This window comes from Felis catus, chromosome A2 (genome assembly GCF_018350175.1).
Source record: "Felis catus isolate Fca126 chromosome A2, F.catus_Fca126_mat1.0, whole genome shotgun sequence".
NCBI lineage: Eukaryota > Metazoa > Chordata > Mammalia > Carnivora > Felidae > Felis > Felis catus.
This window is the reverse complement of record NC_058369.1, coordinates 5,038,532-5,056,041: the sequence shown is the minus strand read 5'-3', so window position 1 is coordinate 5,056,041 and position 17,510 is coordinate 5,038,532. Positions and strand designations below refer to the sequence as shown.

At 58.0% G+C, this 17,510-nt stretch overlaps 2 protein-coding genes and 1 long non-coding RNA gene across 10 annotated transcripts; 1 reads left to right on the top strand and 2 right to left on the bottom strand.

Annotated features, from left to right (window-relative positions):
* Positions 1-15: 15 nt before the first annotated feature.
* On the bottom strand, positions 16-8,977 carry TRIP10 (thyroid hormone receptor interactor 10). Of its 4 annotated transcripts, none has more exons than XM_023244360.2 (15): positions 8,827-8,977; positions 7,522-7,637; positions 7,380-7,436; positions 6,385-6,532; positions 6,241-6,303; positions 5,919-6,023; positions 5,668-5,796; positions 4,933-5,079; positions 4,628-4,822; positions 3,390-3,557; positions 3,000-3,109; positions 1,109-1,241; positions 735-880; positions 535-656; positions 16-457 (listed from the first exon to the last, which is right to left on the bottom strand). In XM_023244360.2, the coding sequence occupies exons 1-15, from the start codon at positions 8,848-8,850 to the stop codon at positions 267-269; spliced, it is 1,854 nt and encodes a 617-aa protein (XP_023100128.2). In that variant the 5' UTR covers positions 8,851-8,977; the 3' UTR covers positions 16-266. The 4 variants fall into 4 exon arrangements, with proteins under 4 accessions (XP_023100128.2, XP_023100134.2, XP_023100142.2 ...); XM_023244366.2 differs by having other exon boundaries at positions 16-415; XM_023244374.2 differs by lacking the exon at positions 3,390-3,557.
* Positions 8,978-10,592: 1,615 nt separating this feature from the next.
* Positions 10,593-17,272, top strand: GPR108 (G protein-coupled receptor 108). Of its 5 annotated transcripts, none has more exons than XM_019816438.3 (18): positions 10,617-11,142; positions 11,785-12,014; positions 12,518-12,568; positions 12,769-12,851; positions 13,574-13,698; positions 13,823-13,884; positions 13,968-14,036; positions 14,133-14,237; positions 14,434-14,567; positions 14,682-14,757; positions 15,281-15,354; positions 15,435-15,552; positions 15,644-15,774; positions 15,888-15,931; positions 16,217-16,266; positions 16,435-16,518; positions 16,621-16,745; positions 16,927-17,272. In XM_019816438.3, exons 1-18 carry the CDS (start codon positions 10,791-10,793, stop codon positions 16,997-16,999), a joined length of 1,986 nt encoding a protein of 661 aa, XP_019671997.2. In that variant the 5' UTR covers positions 10,617-10,790; the 3' UTR covers positions 17,000-17,272. The 5 variants fall into 5 exon arrangements, with proteins under 5 accessions (XP_019672014.2, XP_019671997.2, XP_006928362.2 ...); XM_006928300.5 differs by having other exon boundaries at positions 10,959-11,142; positions 11,895-12,014; XM_011287531.4 differs by lacking the exon at positions 10,617-11,142 and having other exon boundaries at positions 11,421-12,014.
* On the bottom strand, positions 12,014-15,507 carry LOC109493960. Its single transcript, XR_002148490.2, has 3 exons — positions 15,419-15,507; positions 12,908-12,957; positions 12,014-12,148 (listed from the first exon to the last, which is right to left on the bottom strand). It is a non-coding gene; the product is annotated as an uncharacterized LOC109493960 (long non-coding RNA).
* Positions 17,273-17,510: the final 238 nt, after the last annotated feature.

Here is a 17,510-nt window from a genome sequence, read left to right as displayed (position 1 = left end):
TCAGACTCCAAAAGCTTTAGGTAATTTTTTATATAAAACAAAATGGCCCTAGCCCAGCGGCAGGAAGAAAAGATCTGAAACACGAGTATGTACATCAACAGTGGAAGGCACAGCGGGTCCGTTCGGAAGGGGTGGGGGGTGGGGCAGCAGGTTACACGGGTCTCAGCTGAAGCCACGGGGGCAGAAATAAAGTGCGTAGGTCCTGGGGCGCCCCGTGGCCCAGAAGCAGCAGCCAACAGCCCCCTTCTTCCCGCCTGTGGCAGGGTTCAGTTGAGCGTGACGCGGAGGTAGGAGGTGGGCACGTAGCCCTCACCTCCCTGTTTCCGCCTGACCCGGGTCCAGCCGTCGCCTTTGTCCTCCTCCATGAGACTGAGGTCTTCACCCTCGGCCATGGAGATGGTGCCCTCACTGGACCCTGTCATGGAGTAGCAGTGGGCTCGGATGTGCGTCACGTGCCCTGAAACAGAACCGAGCCAAAAACACCACCCCCTGCCCAACCCACCCCATCAGCTGCGACACACAAGCCGTCCTCACCTTCAAAGTGGTAGATGGCCACACAGTGACCTATGGGGGATGCTGGTTCCTCCTCAAAATCCTCATCAAATTCCGTGTAGATGGGGGCATCCTGACCCTCCTCTGAGAGGGGCTCTTCAGAGCTGGTTGGGGACAGCGAAGCGGGTAAGGATGGGCCTCCTGGGTCCTGGGGGCAGACCCACTCTGTCCCCCCCGCTCACCTCTCCTTGTTATCCTGTGATCTACTGTTGTTGCTGTTGCTGCTGTCTGGTGGGGCGCTGGCTGGGGGGTCTGGAGGCCGGGTGTGGCGGCCCAAGCTGTCTCCCCGATTGCTCAGGACTCGGCTCTCTGCCTCTGCCAGCCAAGCCTGAGAGGAGGGAGCCACGAAGTCAATCCCAGGGCAGGGCTCCTCCGGGGTCGGCCCACTCCGGGCCTGGAGGTTCCCTGAGATCACCCATGCACACCCAAGGCTGTGATGAGACACAGCTGGAGCATCCCCCCTCCCACCAACACCTCCCTGTCCCCCCCCCCCCCCCCCAGGAAGTGACTCAGCCAGGCCCGCTGGCCCCCACCCCTCCCCAGGGTCTTCCCTGACCTCATACTTCTGCACTTCCAATTTGAGCCGCTCGATGTTGTTCAGGGTTTCCGTGATCCGGGGCTCCAAGCTGGCAGGGTCCCCCATCTGGGGTGTCTTCTCATATACATCCTTCATTTTCTTCAGGGCTTCTCTAGGATGAAACAGATCGGAAACAACAGTCCCATGGGACTCAACAAGCCAAAAAAAAAAACCAAAAACACCAAAAACAAAACATGTGCTTTGCTTCAAGGAACAAATAGCAAGACAAGACAGTGGTTAAATCTCAAACGTTAGTGCTTCACTGCCTGGGTTTAAATCCCAGTCTGGGCACATATCCTAGCGAGTCTGGACTAGGTTACTGAACCTCTGTCTCAGGATGCAAATCTGGAACATCGGGGATGACGATACGTACAGCTCATGGGAGCTCAAGACTGTAACAGTGCCTTTATTTATCCAAATACATACTGAGTACCTATCACATACCAGGCGCCGTTCCAGGCATCTGAAATAATAGCCCTAAACAAGCCCTAATCAGGGTCCTGCCTCTGCTCAGTCTCAGGAAAACGTGGGGATTCCAGTGGATCTACGTAAAGGGTTTGAGACGGTGTATGGCATAGGGTAAGCACTCCGTACATGCTAACTATCATTATCATTAGCCTCCCTCCGGTCCCTGTCTCCTCCAGGACTATATGCACAGGCAGTAGTGGTAACAAGCATAGAGCTCTGGGTATGGCAATCCTGGTTTCAACTTCTTCCCCGTCCTAATACGGGATCCATGTTACAGATGAGAACACTGAGGCACAGAGAGGTGGGCCAGCTGGAATTCAAGGCCGGTCTGTCTTGGCTCCAAAGCTGCCCCCTTAACCCCTCTACCATAAAAACCCAGGGATGACAAAGTTCCATATGGAACCCTACACCAATAAAAGTTTTTGTACAAGAGGTTCTGTGCAAACGGCAAAACAGAATTTGGCTGCCTGTCCACAGTGGCAAACGTCATTCCTATTATGTAAGGGGACTGGGAAGAGAATCTTGTTGCTTGGAAGAAGTGAGCAAAGATTTTCTTTTTTTCAATCTGGCCGATTTTCTATTGTTAATATTTTAAGCGTTTGAAGTATTAAATAGATAACCATATGGTTTTTTTTCTTTTAGCCAATTAATGTAGTAAATGAGACTAATAGACGTTTTTATATTGAACCATCTTTGCATTACTGGGATAACACCCAACTGATTATGACTCGTCTTTTAAGAAGGTCGTTTTTTGGGGCGCCTGGGTGGTTCAGCTGGCTAAGCGTCCTACTTCGGCTCGGGTCATGATCTCACGGATTGTGAATTCACGCCCCACGTTGGGCTCTGCGCTGACAGCCTGGAGCCTGCTTGGAATTGTCTCCGCCCCTTCCCTGCTCGTGAACTCGCACGTAGTTTCTCTCTCTCTCTTTAATAACACTTCAAAAAAAAATTTTTTTTTTCCATTATGGTAAAATACACAGAACACAAAATTCCCCATTGGAACCATTTTGAAGCATCCAGTCCAGTTCTGTTGCATTAAATTACACCCACGCTGTGTGCAATCACTGCCATCACATGACACATCATTTTTAAAATACATCATTGGATTTGTTTGGCTGGGATTCTGCATCTAAGATCGTAAGTGAAATTTCAATTCCTTGAATTCTTGCTAACCGATATGGGAATGGATTCCACCAGCCTCCTAAAGGAGCTGGCGGCTTTCACTTTTTCTGTTTGCTGGAATGACTTAAGAGGGGAAGTAACGCTTTCCTTTTCAGTGTGGTAGGAATCACCTATAAAACCACCGAGGCCTGGGGTTTATTGGCAAGATCTTCGAACACCACTCCGGTACAGTTCACTTATTATTGTATTTCGGTCATTGCCTGCCTGCCCCCAACCTTACCTCTGGTCAACCTCCTTCTGTAGTTCACGGCTCCGTTCTTCAAGCTGTTGCTGAAGTCGCTTTCTTTGCTGCTCCGGGGGCAAGTGGCTGAAATCCTCTGTCACCACTGTCTGCAAGGTAGGAAGACACTGCGTTTGGGATCAGGAATGCTAAGCTTCCAGGCTCTTCTACATTGCTAAGACACACCAAGTCCACCTTCCTCCCCACCCAAGGTTCTTGGGGGGCAAGGCCATGCACAGAGCAAAGCAGGTCCGGGTCTGGCAACCGGAGGAGCGGGCCCAGCCGGCGGCAGGAAGCGAGCCCAGGGTCCCGCCACCCAGCTGCTGGGCGGGCTGGGGCCGCCCCCTCCTCCTCCTCCTCCTCCTCCTCCTCCCCCGAGGCCTCACTTACCCCACGGCTGCCTCGAAGGCTGCGGAAGGATGCTAGCCGCGGTTTGACCGACTTACTGATCTCACTCAGTATGGCCAAGGGGTCGAGGCCGGAGCGGGGGGATGGGGGTCCATTAGGCAATGCCGAGGGCAGGGGGCCCCCCAGGGGGGAGAAGGGTGGAGGGCGTGGCTACCGGCGGGGGCAGGGGAGGGGATTGGGTCAGGAGGGGTGGGAGGATGTAGAGAACGAGGATGGACGATGGACGTAATGAAGAAAAGAGAAAAAACAAAATGGAGAAAAGAAAAGAAAAAAAAAAAAAACAAAAAAAAAAACGGTAAGAAAACCAGAACTCAAGATGCACAATCACACACAGAAAATGCATGCAAAGAGCAACATAAAAATCTGGGATGTGGTGGGGGGGACATTAGACTGTGAGCCAGAAGGCTGGACCCCTCCCTAACCCCCTATGTCGCACCACCGTTGAATCCCCTAGCCAGTACCTAAGAATGGGGCCGGGGGGTGGGAGGCAGGGAGGCCCAGGTTTCCGTGCACCCAGCTTTCTGGGCTCACAGTCTAGAAGGTAGAGGGAGATACATGCAGGAATCAAGGTCTCAGACAGGTACGTGGCCACAGAGGTCAAAGGCAAGCTAAGAGAAGGATAGAAGTCACGATGGATCAGAAGGGTTACGGGTGGGGTTTCAGCTGGGAGAGTCTCATGTACAAATTGAAAAGGGGTATCAAATTATATGTCAAGAGGGACCAAAAATATAAAACAGGGGTCGTGAGATATAACCGTGGGGCCGGGGGACGGTGTCTGAAGATATAACCGTGGTGGGGGGTGTCTAAGTTATAAAACAGGAGTGTCCAGGTATGTGCTTGATATTAAAAGCCAAAAACCCCAAGAAAAAACAGCCTGAGGGTCACAGGCCTGGAGTCACATTGCCAGGATGGAGAAACTCCAGGGGAGTCCCCAGGGCCAGCGTCTCGAGCCCTCATCCAGCCCCGAACCCCAGAAGCAGGTCTTCTCCTAGCATCCTGAGAAGCAGCACACAGACACCACAGGCCCCCTCCCTGCACCCCACTCAGCCTTGGGGGACTCCCAGGCCAATCACCCGGCCGCCTCCCTTCCCTCCAGCCCGGGCCAGCAGCCAAGAGGAAAATTCCTGCCTGGGACTCAGCGTCCTGGCGGCTGGGGCTGACTCAGTGGGGGCCCCCCTGTCCCTACTCACATTCCCCGTCCCAAGGGCCCCGGCCCCCACCTTGTTCTTCTTGCTGAAGGGCCAGCGCTTGGCACGGCTACGGCCCGGGCCTCGGAGCTCAGGCCGTCCATCAGAGGGGGTGCCCAGGCTGCTGTCTGAGGGCACGCGGTTCATGGGCTGGCTGAAGTCTTCGAATTCCACGTCACCCGGGCGGGCAAAGCCTGACTTGTGCAGCTCAATTAGGACCTGGGAGTCCTGTGGGGGGCGGTGGGGGGGGTGCAGTCAAGGGCAAGACGAGATGCTCAGCCTTTGGGGTCCTCCTACTGCCCACCTGTCAGCCCCCTCGCCCGGGACCAGACACCCACATTCTTGGCGTCTACGGCATCCGCAGCCACCTTCATGCCCTCTAGACACTTGGCAATGATGGGTACCACCTGCAGCTCGGCCTCTGACAGGAGCCCATACCCAGCCCCCAGGTGGGTGGCCCGACGCTCATCCATGTCCTGAAGCTTCTGCGGGGACAGAGACAGGGGCACTAACGAGGGGCCAGCAGCAGCGACCCAGCTCCCAATCGTGATGGGGCTCCACCCTGGCCCAGCCCCGAGCCGTCTGGTGGGGGAGACAGAATCAAACAGACCCCACCCCAGGGTGGTCATGGGAGGAGACACGGGACAGGGGAGATTTCAGAGAGGACTTTGAGGAGCTCCCGCCTTGCCAGGGGAGTCAGGAAAGGCTTCTCAAAGTGGGTGACCGTGCTCAAAAAGCAGACACAGCTCACACAGACACAGCCAGTCCCAGGGTTGGGACAAAGAGCAGACCAGAAGGCTGAAGAAGAAGAGGGGAAATGCGAGACCTTTCAGAGGGCAGGTTAGAGCTGGAGCTTAGAAGAACGGACAGAGCGTTCCAAAAGGAAAAGGAAGACGTCCCTGGCAGAAAGAACAGCTTGAGTAAAGACAGAGCTCGCAGACCCCGGTTGTTTCTCCAACCGCTTTTCAGCTGAGAGATCGGGACATTGCTGCTGAGGCTGACACGTGTGTAAGAGTCGATTCACTCTGGGGGGGGTTTTCAGGAGGATGCGGCTGGGGGCCTGGGACACTCACGTCGAATATCTGGGGCATCTGGGAAAAATAGAAGTGGGCCTGGTCGCGGTTGAAGCGCTGTAGTTGGGCTGCGTACTCATTTTTGCTTTCTTCTGCCATGTGACTTCGAAGGTGGGCTTGTTGCTTGGCCTGAGGAGCATGGAGGTAGAAGTTGCTGCCAGGTCCTGGCCGCATCCCGGCCAGACACACCCCCCCCTCCGCCTCCCGCCCCCATCTCCCCTCACCAAGCCCGTCCCAGACCCTGCAAGTACCTTCTCCACATCAGCCTTGGTGGCATTGATATCCTGATCGAGTCGCTCAGCAGTCTGGGCTGCCTTTTCAGCCTCTCGACAGTCACGCTCAAATTTGCGCTTACTCTGTGTTGGGGGCAGAACCAGAAGGAGGTAGTAGGTTGAGACAGCAAGGTTTCAGGGACTGGCGGAAAGTGACCCGGCAAACGGGGGATAAGGGGCACGGCAGAAGCCCCCAGGGGAGAGGGGCTGCAGGCCAGACAATGCAGACAGCTCCATGGATCAGTCACCCTCCCCTGGCCCTCAGGGACAGAGCCACCCTTCTCCACCCCCACAGACTCACATTCTCCAGTTGTTTGAAGCCACTTTCCAGCTGCTGCTGGGCCCGACGGCCTTCCTGAAAGTGCTGTGCCAACAGAAGCGGTTAGGCTCACCCAGGTTGCGGTAAGCAGCCCCTGAGAAGACCCAGGGAGGGGGAATCGCTCACCGTCTTCCTCTCGTGTTTCATCTCCTGTGAGTACTTGGCCAGCTCAAGACACACGCGGACGCTGAGGTTCTCGGCCACCAGCTCCCGCTGGCCCGCAAAGTCATTCACCTCCTGGAGAATCCGCACGAAGGACTGTTGCTGGCTGAACCTGGGGCAGGATGGGAGGGGGCAGCGAGCCAAAGTCAGGTCCCCCCCGGGCCCCCCTCCACATAGAAAAGGGAAAAAAAAGCCCCAACACATTCCTCCCGTAAGCAACCTTAAATTCTGGCCCGTATCCCTTACCCCAAACCCTTCAGTGGGATACATGTTGGAACTCAGAATTGTTCAGGTTTAGAAAGGGGATATAATGCTGATGTCTTGTATGCATCGCCCCAGTGGGGTCAGAGCAGCATCAAACACAGTATTTTTGCAGCCAGAGGCATTAATATTCACACTAAGTGGGATAAAGACCAAGGACGTGATCAACATCAAGTCAGTTTAGGTCAGAGGTTGCTGCCAGACAAGTTACCCACACAATCTTGATTTCTGGAGCTTTTTGGATTCTGGAACTGGGGACCTGGGGTAAAGCGAAATGCTCCTATGACACTTACTACTGCCTAGGCACCGTTTCAATGCATCATCTCAGTTAATCTTCGCATGCGCCCTACAAGGTCACCATCATCATCCCCATGTCACAGGTGAGGAGAACAGGGGCATAAAACAGAAGTCAATTGCCCAGACTCACTCATTTAGTAACTGTTAGAGCCTCTCTCTCACTTAATAGGAGAATAAAATGGAAAACTTGAGTCAGTTGCCCAAAGCAGGTGGGCTAGTACAGAGTGGATTTAGGATTCTGACCCAGGTAATCTGGATGTTGCAACCATGCCCATCCCTCTAGGTGGGATCTGAAGCAAGAAGTAAGGGACTTGCTTGGGGTAGCCTAGGGAGGGAGAGGAAGTGAGACCCACACCCCCGGGGCCCCCAAATCTAGCCCTGCAATCCCTCTCCGTCCTTACTTGGATTCCGGGTCATCTTTGGCAGGTCTCTTGGGCAGGTATTTTTTCACCAGGCTCCTAACGGAGGGAGGCAGAAAGGCTGAGCCCCTGGCCCTCCAACAGCTCCCCCAAGCCCCAGGGCGGGTCCACCGTAAGGTCTCACCTCAGTTGCTTTGCATAAGCCTGCTCCACCTCGGTCCGCTCTTTCACGAACTTCACATATCTGTCCAACAGGTCCAGCCCCCACTGCGTGTGCCGCTCGAGCACCTCAAACTGATCCTGGAAGGAGGTGTGGGGATCCGGAACAAGACGTTGGGACCCCACTGCCGGCCGACCAGGCGCGGGAGAGGCCTGAAGGCTCTGGGCTCGGAGAAGGAGTGGCTTCCCGGCCCCGCCCCGGCGCGGCGCGGGGGGAGGCAGGAAACCGGCGGGAACCCCCTCCCCTTCCCGGGAAGGGCCAGGGAACAGGGGCGGGGCCCCAGCCGGACTACAGGGTCCCCGTCGCCTGACCGCCAAGAGGGGTGTGGAATGGGGCAGAGCCACTCCCCCCTGCCCTGGCTCCCCTAATCCCCCCCCTACAAGATTCCGGAAAATCCGGCCGGCCCGGCGTGAGTCAGGCCAGAGGGGCAGGGTTCCCTGCAGCTTGGGGGGCCCAAGAATGTCCAGGGGACAGGCCCCATGTTCCCCGGTTCGCCAAGCTTCCCGGGGTACCCTCCCGATATATGACTCCGTCTCCCCCACTGAGTCCACTGCACCTCCAAAAGAAACGCCACACCGAGTTGTGGGGGAAGGAATCTAGCTATCCCGCTGCACCCAGGAACCCAGGGATGCCACCGCCCCCATAAAAAGGAGGGGTCAGAGGTATGGGTTAGGATACGGGGGAATTTCTGGGGCTTCCAGAGTAGAGATTAGAGGTGGCCTGGGGGCAGCCCCTCCCTGTGCCTGGGGCAGGTTGGGGGAAGGGACTGCGAGGCGAGGCTCGGCCTCGTAGCCCCCTCCCTCCCCAGAGGGTCCCAAGCCCCTAGGTGTTGATTGGCGGCGCCGGAAGGGCGGTCAGAACTTCTAGGTCCCACGTGGGGTTGAAAGTGGCCAGAGGGTCCCCTCCCCCGCCCGAGCGGGACAGGCGGGCGGCGGGCAGGGACCCAGGGGCCGTAAGATAAGCCGCCGGTCCAGCCAGGGTGCTCAAAATAGGTGACCTCGCCCGGCCGCCCCGGCCTTGTCCTAGGACTTCTGCCCTCCTCATTCCGAACCCCGCGCTCAGTTTCCCCACTCCGCTCAGCACGGTCGCCCTCCGCCCCGGGCGTCCAGAAACGCCCTGGGAAACTCCGAGAGAGGGCGGAAAGCTGGAACTCCAGGGGTCGCTGAAGGGGAGAGCTCCGAGCCCCCTCTAAGGTGTTGCAGGAGCAAAGAGGGAGGGGGTCTGGAGTCCAGAAAGAGAGGAACGTGGGGCAGGGCCGATCGGACTCACCCACAACTCGGTGCCCCAATCCATGCTGCTCCCGCCGAAGCCGCCGCCGCGCCCGGTCCCCGCCGCCCGCCGCCGGGAGACTCAGCTCGGGGCGGCGCGCCCGGCCCCGCCCGCCTGGGCCCGCCCACTCCAGGCTCGGCCCCGCCCCCGCGGGCCCTGCCACGCCCCCATCTGCGCGGAGACCCTGAACTGCGCCCTGAAGGCGGGACCCCCAAGGAGGCGGGGCCCAACGGACGCCCCGCCCCCTCTTAAAGGAAAGTTGCCACCCGATGCCACTGGGCCGACCCCTTAAAGGACCCCCACCCATTTTCCAAATCCGGCCCCTCTGATCCTCTCCACCCCTGCCCTGCCTGGGGCTGTTCTTACTTTTCTCTTTTCCTTCAACCAACCATTCCTTAAAGGGTCAAGACATTAAAACCCCAACCCGACAGGTCCTTCCCCCACCCCTTCTGTGGAAGAACCTGAGGTCACCCCGCTCTTGTGGGCCGGCCGGGCTCCAGACATCTCTGCTCGTCCCACTAATGGTCTGGTTCTCTCCGGCCACAGGGCGGATGGGAGGACTTCGATCCGGCCCAGAACGCGTCTCCGCCAAGGCCCGGTCCATTAGCGCCCCCACCGCATCCTGCCTTCCCCCTCCTCCCGAAGTCTGCGCCGGGAAACTGAGGACGGGCCGTCCTTGGGGCACCGGGCCCAGGTCTTTCCTCGGCCCTCATCCAGTTCGCGCTTCCACCTGCCCATTTTCCAGTCGCATCCATTAAGACCCAATCAGGCTTCCTAGTCTGTACTGACCCTGGTTCCGACTCCACCTCTCCCTCCAGAAACTCGGGCCCTGGGGGCTGGAAGTCTGTCACCTCTTTCATAAAAGTCTGTTCGCACCTCATTAATCTCTTTAAGGCACTGGGATGAAAGGAGAGAGAATCCTGCAGCTCCCACCCTCCTGTCTCCAGCCTTTGGTGCTTAGTGTCTACAGAGGTGACAGACGCCCCAGAGCCCCCAGGCACAAGTTAGGCTCTAAGCTCCCAGATTCCCAGTACACACACCGGGGAGCCCAGGAGGATAGCCCCAGGAGCCCACACTGGCACAGATGGCCCTGTGGGGACCTGGCCCCACCTGCTGGTGGCTTCTGAGCTAGAAAACCTCAAGTTGCGAAGTGGGCTGTGCTCCAGGGGCTGGGGGACCAGATGAATCAGTGGCTCAGCCTGGTATTAGAGTCTCAAATTCAAATTGGAATTGGGATTCATCCCAGGTCGGCACCACAGTTGGGATGGGATCTCAGACTGGCGTCAGAAGCTTCGCCGAGGGGTCAGCAACCCAGTAGGGGGTCTGGGACTCAAACTAGGGTCCAGAGGTCAGGCCTAGTCTGGGGTCAGTGCTCCAAGTGGAGGGCTCAACCAGAGATTAAGGCTCAGTGTAGGTTGAGGGTCAGAAGGGAGTGGGGAAGTCTGGGTTTCAGGCTGATGTCGGGGCTCAGCTGCAGGTAGGGGGACTCAGCCGAGGGCTGGTGTTCAGTCCATTGACAAGTTCAGCCTGGCATCTGTGCATGGGCTTCTAGTTGCCTCGCTCGAGGGAGGGAGGCTTCGCCTAAGGCTGGGATTCAGCCCAGGGTCATAGGTCATCCTAGGGCCAAGATTTAGCCTGGGGCTAGGTTTAGGCCTCCTAGGATCAGGAAGATTAGAACCGGACAGGCCTCGGCAGATGCGTGTGTTTACCAAAAATCTGTGCTCTGGCTAGGAGCCACTTCCCCGGGGTGAAAAGGGGAAGTCCGTCCTTGGGGATATTGGGATATGTAGTTTATTGAATGCCCTGTTGCGCTGTCTGCTCTCACTGCATTCTGGGTAACGTAGTCCTGGACAGACCTTCAGTTGGGCGTGGATGAAGGAGTTCCGCTTCAAGGGCGGGATATCAGATCCATCACAATTGGCTAGGTGGACTGTTTGTCAAATTACATCGGGACAATCTTTCTAATGATTGGTGAGAGCGGAGGTGGGGTTAAGCATTATCAGCACCCCATTCGGAGCCGGTGTTGTCTGTTTGGTGTCGTGCGGGGGTGGGGATGCGGACTTTCTAGGAAAGAGTCGCTGATTGGCTGGGCGGGCTGGAAATGCCGGAAGGTCGGCCCTCACCGTGCGGCGATTGGCTCACCCGTTGGCGGTGGGGGCGTCAGAGGCGGTATCAGGGGAGGTGGTGGCTCTAGAGATGGCAGTGAGCGAGAGGAGGGGGCTCGCCCGCCGGAGCCCCCCGGAGTGGGGGCAGCTGCTACTTCTGTTGCTGCTCTTGGGTGGCTGTTCTGGGCGCATCCACCGACTGGCGCTGACGGTGAGTCCCGCCGCGCGGCGGACTGGGAAGGGGGGCGCAGTGTTGTCTCGAAGAAGCCCCGGGTTTGGAGTGGTCTCGTCCTACCTCCCCCTCGTCTTACGTGGGATGGAGCGGTCCGGCGCCCCCCGCCTCCAGGCCCGGAGTGGTCTCGTCCGAGGAGTCCCTTCAGTCCTCTGGTGGCGCAGCCTGGCTGGCAGTGTTAGGACTGTTCCCCGCCCGTTGGGGGGGTGGGTCTTCAGCTCCAGGGAACACCCCACCCCCTCCCGCCCGCCCCTTAGTCCTCTAAATTCTTGAGATTGCTCTGGGGGCGCTGGCACTTTTGGCGCCGCCCAGGGGAGTCCCTGGGGTTTCTAGGATTGGGTTCTCTGGGCACTCACTGGGATCTTGGGGACTCATTTGGAATCTACAAACTGGGAGGTCAGAGCTCGGCGCACCAAGATAAATAACTCTGCTCTTGGGGTGGTGTTCACCAAGTGCGGAGACTTGCAAATGCCCCAGGCTTTCTTTTGCTGGACTCTCAGAATGGTGGCTGGAGGATGTGGGGCTACCCTGTTCCTCCCCGGGGGATTGGTCTGGGGACAGGGCCTCCGGGAAGGCCCTCTCAGCCTCTCCCATTACTCTTTGGACCTGTCCTCAATCTAGGGGTACCAGAAGGGGGCCGAGCTCTTAGGGGGACCTCGCGCCAGAGCCGTGGGGCCGAGTTGGAAAGAAGTCTGAGCTGCCGCTGCCTCTTCCTCCTTGGTCTCCGGCAGGGGGAGAAGCGAGCAGACATCCAGCTGAATAGCTTCGGCTTCTACACCAATGGCTCCCTGGAGGTGGACCTGAGCCTCCTGCGTCTGGGCCTCCAGGAGACAGAAGAGAAGGCCCCGCTGGTGAGGGGCTTTGAGGAGTTTGCTGGAGCAGGGCGAAGAGCACAAGTTTCCAAGCCCCCTGTCCTCAGTTTGTAGCTCTGCCCCTCATCCGTGTCATCTTGGGCAAGTGCATTGGCCCCTCTGAGGCTCCTCATCTGTAACATGGGAAAAACAAAATCTCGTGCCATGTATGCTAGACCCTGAGCTTGGGTTGGTGGAGGGAGGGCATTATTACATCAACATTTTAATTGGGTGAAAACAGGATGGGCTAGGTCCAGAGGACCAGCGAGGGTCTCCCTAGGGAAGTGACATCCACGTAGAGTGGCTCGAGATGGTTAGGAGTTAAGAGTATGAGAAGCCAGGGGCAGGATGGTGTGTTGGAAAATTCCATGAGTGAATGTGGGACCTAGTACATAGTAGGTGTTCAGTAAATTTGAAGTTACATTTCTATTGCTACTAAAAGGTGCCTTGGCGAGGTCTCTGTGCAATCCCTCATTTTGTCCCTTTTTCTTTCCACCTGCCAGGTGGGGTTCAGCCTGACTCGGGTTCGATCTGGCAGTGTTCGATCCTACTCAGTGAGTGGAGGGGGAGGTAGGGAGGGGGTGAGGAGGGCCTGGGATGTCTGTCCTTTACATCTGGAGCCCAGAGGCCCTCCTTCTTTCCCAGAGAGGGGAGCAAGAAGTGACCCTCCCTTGCGGGGTACACGGGGAGGAGGCAGGGTGGGGGTGGGTTAGTGGGAGTTGGTAACCAAGGTGCCCTCTTACCCACTCCCCAGACCCGGGACCCCCACGACTGTCCTCTCTGGAAAAACAGTAGCAACCTCCTGGTTCTCTTCCTCATCAACACCAAGGATCTGCGGTAAGTTGATGGGCCAGGGGCTGCATCATTTGTGTCTCCCTGGGTGTGATACCCACGTGAGCTGATGAGGTACAATGAGAAGCCAGCCAGAAAGAACCTCCGTGCCCTTAGGAAGAAAGCCACGTGCTTTTCAATTTTGCCTTCCAGCCTTCTGGTTACGGGAAGGAGGGAGAGGGGCAGCGTACCCAGAGAGTGTTGGGGTCTCAGGGCAGAAGACACGGACACAGAGGAGTGTTGTGAGAATTGACAGCAATAGTTAATGCTTGTTGAATGCTTCCTGTGTGCCAGGCAGCATCCTGCAAGCTTTTACAGGTGTGAACTCATCATCGATTCTTTATACTATTATTATCATCCCCATTCTAAAGAAGAGGAAACTGAGGCTCAAGAACTGGGATTTGGACCCAGGCAGCCTGGCACCAGAGTCCCACAATACCATGTAGCCTGTCTGTAGACACATTTTCATTTAAAACAACGCGCTGAAGTAGAATGAGTAAGTCACTGTCACGGGAAGTGACAGTCACGGGTGCAGGCAGTTCATAGATGTGGCAGTCGGCTTGATGGGTGGTGGCCAGTGCTGGAATTGTGTGACCACTGATTCAGCCTGGTGCCGCCCTCAGAAAGGAGATCCCAAGGGCCCAAGGGGCCATTGAGTTCCTCTGCACAGGTCATGCACATGACCCAAGCCTTCAGCCTCACCCTCACGGTCCCCACCCTCACCCCAGGGTCCAGGTGAGGAAGTATGGAGAGCAGAAGAAGCTGTTCATCTCTCCTGGGCTCCTCCCCGAAGCACCTTCTGAACCAGGGCCGTCAAATCCAGTGCACACAGTCACCCCTAATGTGGACAGCGGTGAGTGAGGCTGCCCATGTGAGCGGGGAGAGTGTAGATGGCTAGGGCTGTTCTGGGCCGCCTCCCGTTTTTCTGCTGTCCATTTGTCCATCCATCTCTAAACTCATTCACTTGTCCCCTACAGGGGCCACCACTACGCTTGACAAGGCCAAGTCGAAATCCACAGTGTCCCAGGGAGATCAGCAGGTTTGGGGAAGGTCTCTTCAGGGGCATATGGCGACCCAGGCCGGGGGCCAGCTAATGCTCCATGCAGCACTCTGTCCCCTCAGGGCCCCAGTGGGAAGGACAAGGAACTGATCCTGGGTCTCGGGCATCTCAACAACTCCTACAACTTCAGCGTGAGTGTCTGTGAGCGCCTGTGGCCCCACCTCCTCCCAGAGTGGGGACTCCCAGGCTGAGGCCTCCACTCCCCCTGTCTGCCCCCCACCCCCCAGTTCCACGTCGTGATCGGCTCTCAGGCGGAGGAAGGCCAGTACAATCTCAATTTCCACAACTGTTACAACTCCAGGCCGGGCCAGGAGCAGCCGTTTGACATCACGGTGAGCAGATGCAGGGCGGCTTTGCCACATTCTCCCTGAGGCCATGCTGTGGACCGGTAGACCGACGTACCCACCTGGGAGATGGGAAGACCGAGGCACGGAGAGGGGGAGCTTGAGAGTGGGAGAGTGAGACTCACACTCATGGCTCTGCACGTCCAGAGCTGGTATGCCATCCCCACCGCTGCCCCCTCCCCAGGTCATGATCCGGGAGAAGAACCCTGAGGGCTTCCTGTCAGCGGCAGAAATTCCCCTTTTCAAGCTGTATATGGTCATGTCTGCCTGCTTCCTGGCTGCTGGCATCTTCTGGGTGTCCCTTCTCTGCAGGAACACGTAATGCCTGGTTGGGGGGGGTCCCCCACCTCCTCTCTTCATACCCTCCCATCCCTGCCCCTAACTAATGCCCTCCACCTCCTTCTGTCCGTGACCTTCCCCACCCCCCACCAGGTACAACGTCTTCAAGATCCATTGGCTGATGGCAGCCCTGGCTTTCACCAAGAGCATCTCCCTCCTTTTCCACAGTGTGAGAGCTTGGGCCCAGAGCAGAAGGGGGTGGGCTGGGGTCTCTGGGTCCAGGAAGAAGCCCAAGCAGCCCACTCCCCAAATCTGTGCAGACCCTGGGCTTGGGAGTTCATTTGTCCTACTGTCCACACGTCCAGCCATTTTTGCACTGTGGCCTCCAACTGTCCACCCAGCCCAGCTGTCTGCCTGTCCTTCTGTCTGGCTGTGGCTGTCCACTGGCCCAGCTCTGACTCTCCCCCTGCCTGATTGTCTCACTATCTCATTGTCCATCCATCCAGCTGTGACTTCCCTGCCTTTGTCACGGCTGTGACTGCCCATCCGTCATCCCAGCCGTCCACCCCTATGTTGTCACGGCCTTTTCTGAGTCCACCTGCCATCCTGGTCATAACCGTCAGCTCTGTCCACTTTCTGACCACCATGCAACAGTGATCGTCCATGTTCCTAAGCCATCGCTAGCCTCCCAGTTGTCACTGTCCACCCACCCATCCGTCCATCTGTCTGACTGTCCATCCGTCCACCTCCAGATCAACTATTACTTCATCAACAGCCAGGGTCACCCCCTCGAAGGCCTCGCTGTCATGCACTACATCACACACCTGTGAGTGCCCTTCTCTGCGGCAGGTTGGGGGGTGGGCTGGGGAGGGTCGGGCACCCCCTCTTACCACACACACTCCCCAGGCTGAAGGGCGCTCTCCTCTTCATCACCATCGCCTTGATCGGCTCTGGCTGGGCCTTTGTCAAGTACGTCCTGTCAGACAAGGAAAAGAAAATCTTTGGGATCGTGATTCCCCTGCAGGTGCACAGGAGGCCCCAGGCCGGTGGGTGGGGATGGGGCCAGGCACCCCTTGGCCCTTGGGGCACACCTACCCAGCCTACACCGCCCCCAGGTCCTGGCCAACGTGGCCTACATCGTCATTGAGTCTCGTGAGGAGGGCGCCAGCGACTACAGGCTCTGGAAGGAGACCCTCTTCCTGGTGGACCTCATCTGCTGTGGCGCCATTCTCTTCCCTGTGGTCTGGTGAGGATCCGACACGTGACCCCCGCTGGAGGCTGAGGACCCCCCGCCCAGGCCACCACAAACATGGCCAGAGGTAGTGCTGATAGCTTCCTGTGTCCCCTGCCCCATTCCAGGTCTATCCGGCATCTCCAGGATGCATCGGGCGCTGATGGAAAGGGTGAGGCCCTGGTCCCAGGACCTCCTGGGCCCCCAGCCCCTGTCCCGCTCCAGGACCCTCTTTCTGATCCCTGGATGTCCCTTCCCTCCCTGCCGCCACTGCCTTCCTGCCTCTCTACCTTGCTTCCCGTCCAGCGCTCCCCACCCCAAACATCCCCCTCCAGGTTTCCTGCCCCTTGGCCCCTCCCCAGGATGTTCTCCCAGTCCCCAGACCTCCTCCACACCTCTCCCTTTCCCCATGCCCCCAGCCTCCTTCCCCTAACCCCCTCTCTGTGTACACCCTCAGTGGCAGTGAACCTGGCCAAGCTGAAGCTGTTTCGGCATTACTATGTCATGGTAGGAGCCCCATTCTCACTCGGCGGAGTTTTGTGGTCTTCGGGGGGATTTTTTTTTTTTCCCCGGGTTACAACCAGCCCATTGGCATACCCACTCTAACCCCTCCGTCTGCCATCAGCCAGCCATCACTCAGCCCCAACGCCCTGCCCTCTGTCTCTGTCCCGGCAGATCATCTGTTACGTCTATTTCACGAGGATCATCGCCATCCTGCTGCGGGTGGCCGTGCCCTTCCAGTGGCAGTGGCTGTACCAGGTGGACACGGGGGCCGTAGGCAGATGGGAGGGTGGGCCAGACAGCTTTGGGGGCGGGGGTGCAGGGGGCCTGCCTGACACTCCTCCTGCCCTTGCCCTGCAGCTCTTGGTGGAAGGCTCCACTCTGGCCTTCTTCGTGCTCACTGGCTACAAGTTCCAGCCTGCAGGCAACAACCCATACCTGCAGCTGCCCCAGGAGGACGAGGAGGACGTGCAAATGGAGCAACTGTGAGCCCTGGGCCTCAGGGGCTGGTGGGGGGCACGGGCACAGGAGTCCTGGAGGCAGGGTGGGCGGGGCCAGCGCTCGGGGGGCGGGGCCGGGGAGCTCTCGGAGTGGATTTGAGGGCCATCGGGGGCGGGGCCTAGTCCCCCTCAACTCCTGAGCCGCCTCCTGGTTATCTGCCTCTAGAATGACCAATTCTGGGTTCCGGGAAGGCCTGTCCAAAGTCAACAAAACAGCCAGCGGGCGGGAGCTATTGTGATCATCCCGGCATCTGGGACCAGTCCTCCGTCCCCCGCCTGCTCCCACCCGCTCCAAACACACATTCCTCACTCCTGCGGGCTCCCAAAGCGCCAGGAGCAGGAGGAGGAGGGCGCCCGGGGCGCATGCTGCGCCTAGCTCCCTGAGCCTTGAGTCCCCAGAGCCCATTCAGAAGAGAGCCCCCCCTCTTCCCCCAAGTATTGGGCAATCCCGTCCCCGCCCTGGAGCCATCTGCTGCTTGCTGTTGCACAATAATGACCGATCTGTTTTGCTAGCCTGGTTTCTTGCTTTTCTGGGTGTTGAGGTCTAACACGGGGGTTGTGCTTACAGTTGAGAAACCTGTATTCATGGGGGGTGGGGGAGGTTTCAGTCTCCGTTGCCCTCCACATTCAGTAAATGTCATTCGAGCAACTGCTACACGTCAGGCCCTGAACCCGGTGCTGAGGACAGAGCAGTGACCCAGGCTCGACCCTCAAGGGGCTCACGGTTGGGGGAAGGGGCCAGGCAGGGAT